The sequence below is a fragment of the Barbus barbus genome, assembly GCF_936440315.1.
Source record: "Barbus barbus genome assembly, chromosome: 17".
NCBI lineage: Eukaryota > Metazoa > Chordata > Actinopteri > Cypriniformes > Cyprinidae > Barbus > Barbus barbus.
In genome coordinates this window covers 16235628-16251813 of record NC_136745.1, presented here as the reverse complement: position 1 = coordinate 16251813, position 16186 = coordinate 16235628, and the positions used below count along the sequence as shown (strand labels likewise).

General features: G+C 36.6%; 1 protein-coding gene across 2 annotated transcripts in view; it reads right to left on the bottom strand.

Annotated features, from left to right (window-relative positions):
- Window positions 1–16186, bottom strand: part of LOC306883735 (follistatin-related protein 5-like) — a 142254-nt gene that overhangs the window by 15951 nt on the left and 110117 nt on the right. For both annotated transcript variants that reach the window (XM_079439166.1, XM_079439167.1), the window contains exons 11-12: window positions 2724–2750; window positions 2466–2584 (exon numbers count right to left, since the gene is read on the bottom strand). In XM_079439166.1, coding sequence (XP_079295292.1) covers window positions 2466–2584; window positions 2724–2750 — 146 coding nt within the window. The remainder of the gene's footprint in view (window positions 1–2465; window positions 2585–2723; window positions 2751–16186) is intronic.

The following is a 16186-nucleotide window of genomic DNA, read 5'->3' as shown; positions in this document are numbered from 1 at the left end:
TTTAGAAAAAATTAAACTATACAATCAAACAGTATAAGATTCTCTAGCGTCTGCCTCAGAGAAAGGGACCTTGTGGATGTGGACTGATAGTGGGCAGAAGTGTCATCAGGGAGACAAACTCTGTCAAAATGCGAGCGGCTGTCAGGCCTGAGGCTGAATGTGCTGTGGTTAAAGAGATGAGAGCTGCTTGATTGATGGCCTCAGAGGTTGTGCAGAAGTGGGCGTCTCCTATGGTGATTCTGTTGACTGGGCTACTCAAGGGCTGTCGACGACAATCAAGACAGAGACAGACTGATGTGACTGGATGCGCCTGGTCAAGCGACACATTTGCAAAACTCAAATAGAGTTTTAGCTGGCACAAGAACATAACATTTGGTTATGTTTAATGCTCTAAGAAGACTCAAAAGTGTAGTCATGAAATGTAACTTTATGTGATTTCGCCATTGACTAACAAGTCAACTGCCAAAAACTGCAACTGCAATCCGTAAGATCTTCAAAATGATCAGTGAATATTTAAAATAGGAGGGAAGTACACAAGCAGAACATAGGAAAAACATTTCGTAATGCTCTCTAAATGTTCTTCCCCAGACAGAGTTTGCACCGGGGCTTGCTGTTAAGGCCTGGCATTTGATTGATGTCCTAATAGAGGCCTGCTGCCTCTCTAGAGGCTGGAAACTCAAGCTCTCACCGCCCCGAGCTCCAAACAAACACAGCTGTCTCATCAGCATATTCTGCTCCAACGTAACAGCAAAACAGAGGACGGCAATCATTTAGTAGCTTGTGTAAATCTAGCAGCTGTCTATCAGAAACAGCAGAGAAATGATATGCAGAGTCAAGGAGGGATGTGAGCGATGTAAAGTGATGAAGGAGGAGCTCAACTGATGTCTGTGCTGAGGAACTCCATGCGGTTAAATTACTGGTCATGTCAGGAGAGGAAGAAAGAAAGAAAGAAAAAAGGGAAGAAAGAAGGAAGGCAGGAATGAAGGGTGAATAGAATGATAGGTGCATTTATGGATGTGTGAGTGATGGATATAAAGAATGAAAGAGAAAAGGGAAGGAAGGAAGGAAGGAAGGAAGCAAAGAAAGAAAGAAAAAAGATTAATGAATGATGGAAAAAATAAGAAATGTATGGGTGGGTGAATAGACTGAAGGGTTTATAGATGGATGGTTGAGTAATGGATGGAAAGAAAGAATGAAAAAGAAAAGGAATGAAGCAAGGAAGGAACATGACAGATGAATGACTGGATGGATGGATGGATAGAATAAAAAAGAAAAGGAAGGAAGGATGGATAGATGGATGATGACGAATGAGTGAAAGAGAATGGGGGAAAGGATGGATGATGGAAAGAAATAAGAAATGATGGATGGAGGATGATGGATGAAAATAAAAAATGAGAAAAGGATAGATGATGGAGGGAAGAATGGTTGGAAAGAAGTAAAGATGGATAACAGATTGAAGGATGATAGAGGAATGAATGGATGAATGGAAAGAAAAGGATGATTGAAAATGGATTGATTGAAAGAGAGGAAGGAAGGAAGGAATGAAGGAAGAATAGAATAGTAGGATGGATGCATGGATGAATGGATGAAAGAAAGAAAGAAAGAAAGAAAGAAAGAAAGAAAGAAAGAAAGAAAGAAGTGTGGGTGGGTGAATAGAATTAAGGGTGGATAGATGGATGAATAATAGATGGATAAAAAATGAAAGAGAAAAGGAATGAAGCAAGGAAGGAATAATGACAGATGAATGATTGGATAGATGGATGGATAGAATAAAAAGGAAAAGGAAAGAAGGGTGGATGGATGGATGGAAAGAACTAAAGGAAGGAAAGATAGATGGGTGAAGAGAATGAAGGATGGATAGATGGATGATGATGAAAGAATGAAAGACAATGGGGAAAAGGAAGCATATATGATGGAAAGAAAGAAGAAATGATGGATGGATGAAAAGAAAAGATGAGAAAAGGATAGATGATGGAGAGAGGAATGGTTGGAAAGAAATAAAGATGGATAGGTGAACAGAATGAAGGATGATTGATGAATGGAAAGAAAAAGAAAAAGAAATGAAAGGAAGAAAGAAAAGAATAGTTGGATGGATGCATAGATGGAAGAAAGAAAGAAAGAAAGAAAGAAAGAAAGAAAGAAAGAAAGAAAGAAAGAAAGAAAGAAATAAAGAAAGAAAGAAAGAAAGAAAGAGAAAAAGAATTGGAAGGAAGGATGGATGGATGAATGGATGGAAGGATAGATGGATGAAAAGAACAGCATGCATCATACTGTATGTAGCCATTCATGTAAACACCAGCAATCAATCATATTTGTTGTAAAATAATTGCAAAAGAATGCTGATAAATAAATAGCAGTCATAAACTTCACACTTTGCTTGCCGTTACAGCATGCAGGAGGAAAAACAGAGGCTTTATGTAGCACATTAACAAGTGCTTAAACAATTCTTTTATACGACAGCTCACCTGCAGGCCAAGAAGCTTCTCGCTGGGTTTGATGTGTCTCTGAATCTCACAGGCCACTGGCTGGATGACTTTAATACCGTCCTCATAAAACACATAGAACATGTTTCCAATCCCCAGACCTGTGATATGACATATATGAGTTTGTTCAGGGCTCAAATCCCCCAAAACAAGGGTAACTTCAACATTACCACTATCATATACATGAGTCCAGACAGACACTAGACATTAATATTGCACTGAAACACAATGCTTACTTACCTTCTTCTCTCCACAGGATATTAGCCACTGCAAGAGAACACAAAGAAGACTCATGTGAGAGATGTTTGCTGTACTTTACTCATCCAAAAGTTAAAAAATCCATCCCACCAGAGATACAAGATGAACTCACACTTCTGGCTTCTGGCACTTCTGGCTTGTATGTTTTTTTTTTTTTTTCTGCCGTGGTTTAATGCTGAGAGTTGTGTTTGATTTGGCCAAGTAATTTATTCTGCAACCTGAGGAGCTTATTGATTTGACTCACTCATATGTAATCAATACTGTGTCGGCATTGTACATTGAGGTCAGCCTGTGAGGATTTATACACTCATGCACAGTCACCAACCACAGCGTTCACACGGTGGAAACAATGCGCATTAGGGTGAAAGTCAGAGCTTATCTTTGCATTAAGTGTGATTATTTACCCATAACTGCAGGAGTTGTGACTAGAATTACCTTTTAAAACACTTAAACTTTGGAGATTGAGATCAATACCGTACTAACAATGATCAAATACCTTTAAAATGGGTCTTATGGCAATCAAGCGGCTTAGCAAAGTGTCGCTGAAGCATAACCAAAAAATATCACACACAATTAACTCCAGAATAATTCCAAAAGCACTTTAGTACAGAATACATTGGCTAATAACTACAATAAACACACTTCCATTACGAAGAAATGATTCCTGATGGCCTCAGCATTTGTGCTAAAGATAACGATGATGGCCATTACCTGCAAATGACCAATATGCCATTATTATGCTCGTGCAATATTTGTCACCAAAGATCTATTAATAAATATGACTCGTTAGCAGAAAGAACAGTATATTATTCCAAGAATGTCTAAAATCTCCTCCTTATTACTTTGTGATTGTTCACTAGTGCAGTTTCGTAGTGAAGATGTGACCTCCAACTGTTCCTCGGCAATCTGATTCTATCTCTCACAGTCTGCGAATCAATCTCCCACAATTCACCTGTGCTACAATCCCTGCACCAAGTGATTCTCATTCTGCTCTCTCACTTCATCAAGGAGACAGAAGAGCACAGTAACGGAGCTAAAGTTAATCTTCAAAAAGTCCTTAGTCAAGTTCTTTTTCTATGAGTTAATGCATCGGCACAATCTAAAAGACTTTTGTGAAAAATACTGCCATTGCATCAGCAAATGATGAGGAATGTAAAAAAAGACTCAGGAAACATGGAGCTCCGCTACAGAAATGAAAGCAGAAGGGAGTGGTTTGGAGATAATGTGATCTGGAGTCTTTTCCAATAACACAGAGTATTGACACAATTCATCACCAGGCAGGGGAAAAAAAAGAATCATAGAAATAAGAGGTTACTTTCAATGGTGTATGGACACTGGTGAAATAAGGAGTCAAAGTCTCCTCTGTTGATATGGGTACAAAGTAAATTCATATTTGATGTTTATACAGTTTCCATGTTAAAGGAACAAGATTTATTTTACTCTTTAGACTCAACATGCAACCAATACCATACTATTTTGTGTATTGATACTAAAATACTACATGTTCGGTTTACTTAGTTTTGCGTTGGCCACGAGATATTAATTTGTGGGAACGTCATATTAACTTGTGGGACCATGATAATATGTTCTGGACATGCGAAGTGAAGTCGTGTCCTCGAGATGCTATGTTGAGGGAACGACATCCATTTCTCGTGGCCAAGAGTTTAATGTGACCTGGGATTATCGGAGATGGATTTATTAATATTTTATTTTGAATTAAGAAATTACTATATGCCTGTTAATTATTATCGAAATGATTACATTATTAAATTATTTTAACCATAGGCCTAGGCTACTGGAATGTATTGCGCACGATGTAGACAGCATTCGAATGAAGTTTATCAAGAATATATGTTGCATCAAGTAAATAAAATAAAATAGCCCTACAAGAAAACATTTTTATCCATCCCACAGACTTATAAGTACACCGATCGTCTTTTTCCGTAATATTTGTATATTATTATTATTATCATTGATTATAATTTTATATTCGTTATGTATTTGATTTATTTTCCCTTCATTTCGATCTTTTTACTTAAAGGGATAGTTCACCCAAAAATTACTGTTTTTATTACAATGGTGCCCCAGAACTGCTCTGTTTCCCACATTCTTCAGAATATCTTCCGTTGTGTTCAGCAGAACAAAGACATTCATGCAGGTTTGGAACTACTTGAGGGTGAGTAATTGATGACAGAATTTTCATTTTTGGGTGAACTATCCCTTTAACTCTCTAATTAGTTTTGTAAATAATAGCTTACTGTAAATGCCTGACATGCCAATAAAGCTTTGATTATACTATGAATTTTCACTGAAAGTGCAGTTTAAAGGTTGATTTTAACATATTTTATTTTATTTTGGCTAATTAATAGACTATTATAAATATAGTGTTTCATTGAGGAATGAATCATTTGAATCACACAACTGCTCATTTATCATATGGGCGTAAATACAATCATTAAATCAAAACTTTATTTGCATAATTGACAGGGGTTTACAGTATTTGCAAAATATGGTAGCATATTAATAAATACTCGCTTAATTATACAGAACATTAATTAGGTAAAATGCTACACGAATTGAAAGGGGAAATAAGAATATATAACAATAAATATAAAAATATAGCCCTAACCAGTTAACATATTATTAAATTAGCCTACAGTTATATAATATATATATATATATATATATATATATATATATATATATATATATATATATATATATATATATATAAAATAAAAAGACATAATCAGTTAACGGATTTACAAGTCTGTGGGATGGATACAAATGTTTTATCCATCTGTGATAATCCCAGGTTGCTATGGTCACACAGGTTTGTTTACGCATTAAACTCGTGGTCACGAGAAAAGGATGTTGTTCCCTCGACAAAATTTCCTTGTGGCCAAGACATATCACGTTCTCTCAAGTTAATATGACATTCCCACGAGTTAATATGACGTTATATGTTGTGGCCATGACAAAACTAAGTGAACTGAACGGTCACCGTACTATTCTTCTTAAATATGAAAAACATTTTTAAATCGCTTCAAACATTAAAACTCTGTTTGTAAAATGGAAAATGGAAAAAAAAAAAAAAAGAAAAAAAAAGAAAGCGGAAAGATTACTATTCTTGTACGATTTTTCAATTTAAAATTAAAAATCAAATTAAATAATTAAATAGATATATTTTTAAGTAAATTGATTTAAAAGCTAAATAAAAAGAAATCTGCAAAACAACAACAACCTGATGTCTTATATATATATATATATATAATTTACCCCAGACCTACCAGATAATTTTTATTTTATTGATTATTTTGAGGATTTCTGTTTAGAAAAGTCCTATTTAGACATTGTATTGCGTAATTTAGCTCATCCATCCATCAAAATGGTTAAGGTTAGTGGAACACGCCTGCTGGGAAAATCCACAAACCTTACCTCAAATGCTCTCTGAGCGAAACACTACGTTCCCAACAGCAGAGTCACATTTCAAGCTGCCGGTGGGAGATAAAGCAGTGGTACGAGTCGACTGTGATGGCGTAACAGGTGAAGGCCAGTGTTGGACTCTAATTAGGTCTCCAACACAACGGAAAACTAATCAAGACAAATGCCTGGGGTCTGCGTTTCTGCTTTGCCTCTCTGAATCATTCATGGACCTATCAAAGTATTCATGAGTTGAGAATGCAACTCTGCGTCTATCACGTTAATGCTCGGTTATACATATTCCCCTGGTGGTCCTGCATAATTAAAAGAGCGAACATAATTTAATTATGACAATTATGAAGACTCAATAAGTGAATATGCTATATGACTGAAGGATTTGTTGAAGTAACCTTTCCCATTTTCTACATGTGGTGTGGCATGTATATGGAAAAAAATACTATGTATTTGGTAGGTATGGAGGGTCATGCTACCTTACTACCTTATTTTGCTGGTATTGCTTTCTTTAAACTTTAATACAAACTCCTACAGTCTTTTGGATATTGAGGTTAATGCCCTCAGGTGTAGGGCAACACCTCAGAGAAGGGCTGATGCTGAAATAGACTCCAGAAAATACATTTAATGAAAGAAGGAAAAGAAAATAGCCCCTAATTTCTGCCTTAGACTGTTGATACAGAGTGTAAGGTTCAACTGTCCAGGAAAACTGGCCTTTAGGCACATATTTTCACACACAGGATGTGTTCAGGTTGGTTATTAAAAACTAATATGAAAAAGCACTCAAATTTTAGCTGAAGAATTCAAGGTCAGCATGAAAGAAATTATCATATATGCAGTAACATTCAAAAGTTTTGGGGTGGGTCAATTTTTTTATGTTTTTGAAAGTCTTTTATGCTCACCAAGACTGCATTTATTAAAAATAACAACAACTAGTTATATAGTGAAATATTATACAATTTAAAATGACTTTTAAAGCATATTTTATTCCTGTGATATTACTTCAGTGATAGTCTTCAGTGCACAAGACAAAAGAAGAAAAATTAGATTTTTTATACCAACTTCTATTACTTGGTACTATGGGTTATATATTTACACAAGTATAAACATGAGTTTTTGTTAATAGATAGTATAATGTTTTATCCAATAACAACAATTCTCTCATTCACTCACTCTCAAGTCGTTCTAAATCTATTTACTTGCTTTCTTACATGCAACACAAATGCATTCCACTCAATCACAATGAAAATCTGAAGCGTTCAAACTTTAAAAAGAATGCAAAAAATACATATGGTTTAAAAGTGGTCTGTATGACGTATATGCTATTTGAATTTTTCCAAAGTAATACAAAAGCTCTGAAAGAGAAAAAGACCAATTTACTGAAACCAGCTGTGTGAATTGCTTCCAATAGTAGAGAATGAATTGTTCAGACAAGTTCTCTGAACTAGGATAAACTATTAATTTAAAAATCTGAAAGAAAGAAAAGGGCCACATGCAATGCATTTTTTAAAGGTTAGAGCTCTGTGTGCTTGCCGGTGGAGCATTGAATGGCAGACACGAGCATGATCACTGGCATATCCCAGCATACAATGGCAAAGAGATGCCGAGATTGTTCAGATGAGCCTAGTCTGTGACAGAGTGTAACACAAAATTGCAGGGTGTGAAATGATAATTCTGACAAGATCCCTACAGTAGACTGCCTGATCCAAACAAAAAAAGTTGATAAATGGACAAAGTAACCATCACATTTGGCTTTTGGCGAGGCTCTTGCTAACATACAAGGGTTTTGTGTTTGACTGTGGAATTGTCGGTACTCAGAGACATTTTGCTTCTCTGCATCTGTTCTTTTATTTGCGTTCGCCATCCCTCATGATAACAGCAGAGCAAACACGGACTCCTATAATCCAACAAGCACACAGCTGCAGCAGACCACTGGGAGATCAGCACTACTATTGTTTGTATGTTTGCAGCAGGTGGTGTTTATCTGACAGCCTTAAATACTTGGCCAGTAGTTTTTCCTCTTGACAAGACAGCAACAGCATATTGTCTCTCTTCTTCTTAGATGATGAGCACAATCACACCTGAGTGCTTGGCACTCAGTCTCAAATCACTCGTATGTTTAAATCGTCCTCCCACAGCTCACATCTGCTGACATTTCTCATCTGCAAGATTTCTATTTCAGTTAAATGCTATTTTGAACTTTCTAATGATCAAAGATTCTTAAAGGTGGGATAAGTGATTTCTCGTAACCAATGCTGACATTTGGAATCACCAAAACAAACACGCCCCTACCCCAAAAGGTTCTCGCCCCTATTTTGATAGCTCTTCCCTACACATACGTAAGACAACGATTAGCTCTGTGAAACAAAGCAGAAACAATGTTACTCACCTATAGAGAAGAAACAAAGCAACCTTGGCCACTGATCGCAGGCCTTCCTGCTCCTTGAGTTCTCTCCAGCGCTGGAAAGCTGATCCGATATTTACACGGGTCCAACTTTTTGCCTTATTGTAACACCGTGTCTACAACGGACGCTGCCGTGTTCTATTTATGACATATTGACACAAATTTCAAATGATTTTCAACAGTCGCTTTGACGCGTCGAGTGTAAACAGACTTTACCTGCTGTGGTGCGGCGTCCGGAGTCCGGATCATGAGTAGACACGCCCCTTACTGCTGATTTAAAGGTGGGGTATGTATTTTTTCAAAAACGCTTTAGAAAAACCAAGTCAGGCCGAGAACCAAAACAAACTTGTAGCCAATCAACAGTAAGGGGCATGTCTACTCATGATGCAGAGGACAGAGTGCTCATCAGTGCACATGACGGACATTAGCAAAGCAGAGCGACGACAGAAAGATAGAGATGGCGGATAAAAAACAAAAGAGGAAAACGTCTGCGGAACAAAAGAAGGCTTACACCGTGTCTACACCGGACGAGACAGTTGTCGTTTTGTGCTACGCCGCAACAGCTAAAGTCTGACTACACTGGACGAGATAAAGTGACCGTTGAAAATCATTTGAAATTTGTGTCAATACGTCATAAATAGAACGTGGCAGCAGTTTACTGGCGGGGATTTGTTGTGTCATGCCGTCTACACATCCAGTGTAGACACCATCAGGGATTATAATAAGTTCTATAGTATTTTATTGCACCGAGCCATGCCGCTCGCGTCCGGTGTAGACACGGTGTTACGTTAAGGCAAGAAGTAAGACCCGTGTAAATATCGGATCAGCTTTCCAGCGCTGGAGAGAACTCAAGGAGCGGGAAGGCCTGCGATCGGATGCCGAGGTTAATTTGTTTCCTCTCGATAGGTGAGTAACATTGGTTTTCAACAGTGATAATAAGAAATGTTTCTCGGGCATCAAATCAGCATATCAGAATGATTTCTGAAGGATCATGTGACACTGAAGACTGGAGTAATAACTGCTGAAAATTTTGCTTTGCCATCACAGGAATAAAAAATATATTAAAATAAAAAACAGTTGATACTTATTTAATTGTAAGAATATTACACTATAAATTACTGTTTATTTATTTGTTTACTTTATTTTATTTTTTTATTAAATGCAGCCTTGGTCAGCACAAGAGACATTAAAAATTCTTACTGGTTTAATCGGTAGCATCCATAAAAGTTTTTTAACTTCTGGAACCATACCGGTTAACAGCAATATTTGAAAATGGCAGCTAGAAAGCTTACTGTAAAGTTATTTCTGCACATTCTGCACAACCCTTTTAGCTAATTGGAATGCTAACAGGTTAAACTGGGAAAGACAATGCAATTTAACATTGAAAAAATACACACTTTAGGCCATTAGAAACAAAAGCATACAGCATACTATCATTGCAGTGGACTTTTACTCAGTGCCCCTTAAGATTTGATTTTTTTGGCGGACATCCAATTTCATGATCTCTAGAGCACCGTGGCTGGGCTGAGGGACATTGTCTGACCTTTAAAGCTTGAGGAGAGAGAGAGAGAGGGGACCAAGATCATTATCTCCCCTCTGAGTGCAGTGTTTTTTCCCACTGACCTGTAGAACGGCTCTGTCTCCAATTGCTAATGGCTGACCACCAACTTCACCTTGTTTTGCCCTTTAGATGTACGATTATGTACTTTTATCACATGCCCCCAACAACCTTTCAGAAGCTGTAATCCTCACTGTACGTTCAACAACTAACACACAACTTGGTGCTATGAATCCTAGCTTTTACTACTCTGTATCAGTGGTCGTCTTGTAACCAAACCTCAATGGAAGCAAATTTCAGGCATGCACTGTACTGTATAGAAACCACATCTCCCATTCATAAGTTACGCAGCAACAAGGACATATTCATTACACAAAGCTGAAGTAGCGTATAAAGGCTCATTGATATCAATAAGAAAGATTTTAAATGTAGTGCTTGGGCACAAGTTGGAAATGTATTTGCCGGGCTGGTGCGCTCTGTGGAAGCAGGGAGCCGTGTATCATCCAAGGCTTATGAGTTCAGACCTGCCGTTGCAGGAATAATGCAAGAGGAAATCCCAGCTGACAGTGCAGGATTGTTCCTCTCATGCACAAAGAAAGCAATAGCACAGACTATCAAATCCAACTATTTAGCACGGTTTTAACACAAGAGACATATCAGAGCTACTCGTGACACACACTAATACATTAAAAGAACAGTTTTCAAAGAACACAAAATTCAATTATTCGCTCACCTTCATGTTGATCAAAACCTTTATGACTTTCTTTCTTCTGTGGAAGATTAAAGAATTCTAACTAATTTAGCTGTATGCACTTTGAAATTAATCGTGCAGTGAATAATAGTGCAATAATGATCTTAATGTATCATAATGCATCATAAAAGTGGTTCATTTTACTTATGTAAGCTTTGTGTGAAAAACAAGTCTTCAATCATAGAAAATGTTGATGCCCTAGATCTCCTAAAGAGAACTCTAAAGAGTTCATAAGAGAAATGACAATGTTTGAACTGGAAATGAACCATTCTTTTAACTTATTAATTAATTTTTTTTAAACAAATCCAACTGATTGGTTTAAATCACTGACTCAATAATTCAGTTTCAGCTCATTGTAGGGCAGTGTTGTTACTGTTAAAGGTGTCCAATTATGCTTTTTCACTTTTTGAATTTTAGTCAGTGTGTAGTGTGTATGTTTAGGCATAAAAAGATCTACAAAGTTAGATCCTTTCCAGTCCACTCCAAAGGGAGATATTTTGTTAAAAAATATTCTTTTCAAGAACTACAACGAACTAGTTTGTTTGGACTACAAAGTTGTTTTCCCATTTGTGATATCACAAAAATTAATCCTGCCTATGGAAATTCGAATGGTTGGCGGGTGAGGAGAACGTTGGCTGAGCTCTGCACGTTTCAAAATTTTGGATGCCATTTTAATTTAATCTTGCATGTAATGTCTGATAAAGCAGAGTTTGTGAGCGCTGCGCTGCTTTGTGTACAGCGTTCCAGGAGAAACCTCGCTCTCTACCACTCCAACAGCGCCTCCTGCTGGCAGAGAATTAATTTGCATATATATGCCACCAAATAGTGTAAGTCTGTGGGACTATGGTATAAATAAATTCAACTGTATAACAGTTTCTCTACAATTCATGTTATAATATTAGAATTAAAGAACAATAAACATAATACATATTACATATTATCGTTGCACTTATCTGTACATAGTAAATGCAGTTATTTTTAAGCTGTTGTTGACATCCTATCTAAAACACGATTTAGCTGAAAACAAAAAACAAAAAAACAACAACAATAACGTTACCACTTTAATATGTCTTGCAATATCCTTGCGTGCAAATGTTCTGCGTGATCCTCTTGTTCAATATCCTCGAGGTCTGAATTGTATGGAAGCCCGTTTCCGCCACTGAATAAAAAATTGCAATCTAGGAATAAAAAATCAGAATTGCGAGTTTATATCTCACAATTATGACTTTTTAAAAAGGTTATTGCGATTTTTTTTTTCCTCGCAATTCTGACTTTTTTTTTTCTGTGAAAAAAAGTCAGAATTTTGAGATAAAAAGTCGCAATAACCTTTTTTTATTTTTTATTCAGTGGTGGAAATGGGCTTCCATAGAATTGATATAGCAATCTTAACAAACTTGCTGTTTTGACAAGGGACGGGGCAGTATTGAAAACCCGTCTAAGCTGTTCACCAATCACAACGCTCTAGCACAGCTAACCAATCACAACACATTCCGTTTTTCGGAAGGCGGCCTTCATCAAACCCGGAACTAATCGAGCCGTTTGTGCCAGGCTTGGGAGAAAGGTATTGTAATTATGTAAATTCAGTCCCTCCAGTTTTTCTCAATTCCACGGTCGCTGAATACAATGCAAAATCAACAAAATGTCGCATTGTTTTGTGATCCTGCATAATTCGTCATTTAATCGCAAAATTATTGCAAAAAATAAAAAAATAAAGACCTCACATAACATAAAATTATAACAATCTAACTGAATTATTTTACATTACTTGGATTCAGGCAAATTTGTCTCACCTGCTTCCTCACATCAGTGCCAAGGACCGGGCTAAGCAATATCCCAATATACTGCACGAGAGTGGAGGTAAATTGTTTTGCAGCCCATGTAATAAAATTTTTGATTACAAAAGAAAATCTACGATCGACTATCATCTAAGCGGGAGCAAACATCTCAGAAAAACAGACCTGTGGAATCAGAGGAAACGCAAGCAGCTTACCATGTCGGAGATGTCTTCAAGGATGACGGCTGCCGGACACGACCGAAATGAAGTAAGCAAAAGTGACTCTTGTTTTATATGGCTGGGAAGTATGTCGATTTAAGTGTCAAATTGATAAAGATTTTTGTTTATATGTAGCCGATATCTGAACAGTTGACAGTGTGCGTTAAATGCCATTTAACTCGTTCAAGAAACATGATTGAATGACAACACAAAAAGTATGATATACTCGTGACGTCACGTAATACGCAATGACGTTGAAAAGGTCACGGTTGAGGTAGGCGGAAGTACCGAGTCAGTGTTTACAAATGTGCGGAAGGAGGACCATACACATATTCAAATGTCTTTGTGTCAGTTTATCGTTTAAAATGCCCATTTCGTGTGCGTATCCTGGGTGTTTTAATATTAAAAAGCCTACTGACTCGGTACTTCCGCCTACCTCAACCGTGACCTTTTCCACGTAATTGCGTATTACGTGACGTCACGAACGCGCATCACAGAACAGAGCAAGGCGAGCATTTGTGCTTATAAAACTTAAACTTTTTTTATTTATTTTTGAAATGACCGATCGTTTCACTAGATAAGACCCTTATTCATCGTCTGGTATCGTTTAAAGACCTTTGAAGCTGCACTGAAACTGTCATTTGGACCTTGAACCGTTTGGGTCCCAATGAAGTCCATTTTATGGAGAAATGTTTTCATCAAAAACCTTAATTTTTTCTTGTAAATTAAAAAGTAATGCGTTACTTTACTAGTTACTTGAAAAAAGTAATATTATTACGTAACTCGCGTTACTTGTAATGCGTTACCCCCAACACTGAAAATATATTATTATTAATTCAGATTTGTGAAGGCTGGGTAAGGCTGTGCACCGCGCTCAATATACCCCTTTCCAAGTCTGATCAGCCTTTAGTGAGAAAGTTTTTAAATGAAAAGGTCACAAATGGTGGAAGCATCCCCAAGTCCCATCAGCTCCAAGAGAAATACCTGGAGGAAGTGTACAGACAGGAGAAGGAACGATTAAAAGTAAAACTTTCAGGGGAGCCAGTTGCTGTCATCTTTGATGAAAGTCCAGATGTGGAGGGAAGATGTGTATTAAACATATTGATAGCACCACTAAAAAAAGACGAGTCTGGAAGAATCCTTGCACATCTAGTGAATACAGTCTTTGTGGAACATTGCAATCACTTAACTGTTTCAATGGCCACAATATTCTTTGTTAATGTTTACATAGGTAAGGTGGAAAGGGTCCTAAGGTTGTTTTAAAAGTTAAAATGTTTCAGAATTGACTAAGAGACGAAATAAACCAGCTTAATGCATTTTGTTTGTTATTTGTAAATATGTGTGTGTATCTAATATAATACATAATCTGCTTGTTTAATAAAGTTCAGCTGTTTCAAAAACGCATGCGATTAATCGTTCAGCCCTATTGGGGACACTTAATTTCCAGTGATATCGTCGACTTGATTGCACAAATACTATTAGAACTGAACTGAGCTGGATGATGACATCACTGAATTCAATAATGAAATGCCTTTAACTGAAAATTTAGTGTTTACTATTGTCCTTCTGCACCACCGACACACTATTTTCCTATTTGATACTGTAAAGCTGCTTTGACACAATCTGTATTGTTAATAGCACTATATAAATAAAGGTGACTTCACTTGAGTTAATTTGGTAAATGTGATATCATAATTTAAAAAAGAAGAAAAAAAATCGGTATGGAAATTACCACCACAAAATCAGTCATTTTGATCGCAAAAATCACACACAAAAAAAAAATCGTGAAATCCTGGAGGGACTGTAAATTATGTGAAAAACAATGCGATTTTTGAACCACCAAGCATGAGAGGATGTTCTAGTAAACTAAAACTATTATAATCTTTTTCAGTAACTGAAATAAAGCTGTAAGATTGGCAAGCATTTTAATTTACATGAAATAATGCACTGCTAATCATTAATGTATAATTAGTTCATTAGTAAACATTAACAAGCACATTATCTCATGTTTCTATTTGAATATATTAACTAATGATCCGCTAAGCATTATATACTGCTTGCTAATGATATATTAATGAAAGTTTTAAGGTGTCCTTGTTACAGTGTAATCAAACATTTAAGTAGCCTACTGACTGAGTAATATTAATTAACTACATGTATTTACTATATGGTTAGGGTTTCTTACTTGCATGTAATTATAATTAATTGTTATTATAATAGCAAGTACATGTAACATGTTTAACAAGGGCACCTTAAAATAAAGTGTTACCACTGATACTAATAAATACTATAATAATATACTAAAACTAATACTAAAGTAATATATAAATAATACTAAAATAATGCTGCTGTAGGGGAAGATTATCATTCAATAACAGTTTTGTTTGAGAAACAGACTGAAAAAATCAAACACTAGGAATATAGTAGCCATTTGGACTATTTTTATGATGCATTTTGAAGATTAATGCTTCAATCTCCATTCACTGAAACAGCATGAAAAAACAAACCAACAAACCCAAGCAACCAACAAACTGGCGAACTGTTCCTTTGAACACCAACAATGATGCTGCTTTTGTGTCCAAATGGAAAATATATTCTAATACTAATGATTTGTGACGACACACCTATGAGAATATTCTCTAACATAGCGCATCTCTACACAAGCTGAGATCATATTAGTCTGCTTGAGGAGAAACCATGAGTGAGACGGTCTACAGCGAGCGTTGATCCAGACAGCTGCAGGAGTTCACCTGTCAGAGAAGAGATCAAAGGGTCTGGATGAACTGACTCCAGATCAGCGGGCAGAGCAGTAGTGAATCTGTGTAAATACTGTCATCCATTATGCATGCGCATAGACAGCACTGGCTCAGGTTTTATGACCTGTGAGGAAACCATGGCCTTCTGCGTGCACGGTGCATTGCTCGATCAGATCTCGCTGAACTACAATAGCTAGACCTCTGAACTCGGTCTGTGGACTACATATCCCAACACCTCCGCAAAACCTGTGAAAGCGACTTTGACCGATGAGTGTATGGTGCTCTGTAAGGTTACTCTGCATCCTTTACTGCCCATAACTTCATGGCTTCAATACAATAAACCTGACTGTATCCATAAGCATTCATATAGACACACGTATACACTACTGTTCAAAAGTCTGGGGTCAGAAATTAATACTTTTATTCAACAGGGACGCATTAAGATGATCTATATATATGATTATATATATATATATATATATATATATATATTAGTTTTATTATACATTTTAATACAGTGTGCCATAAAACTGCTGACAAAAATTGCG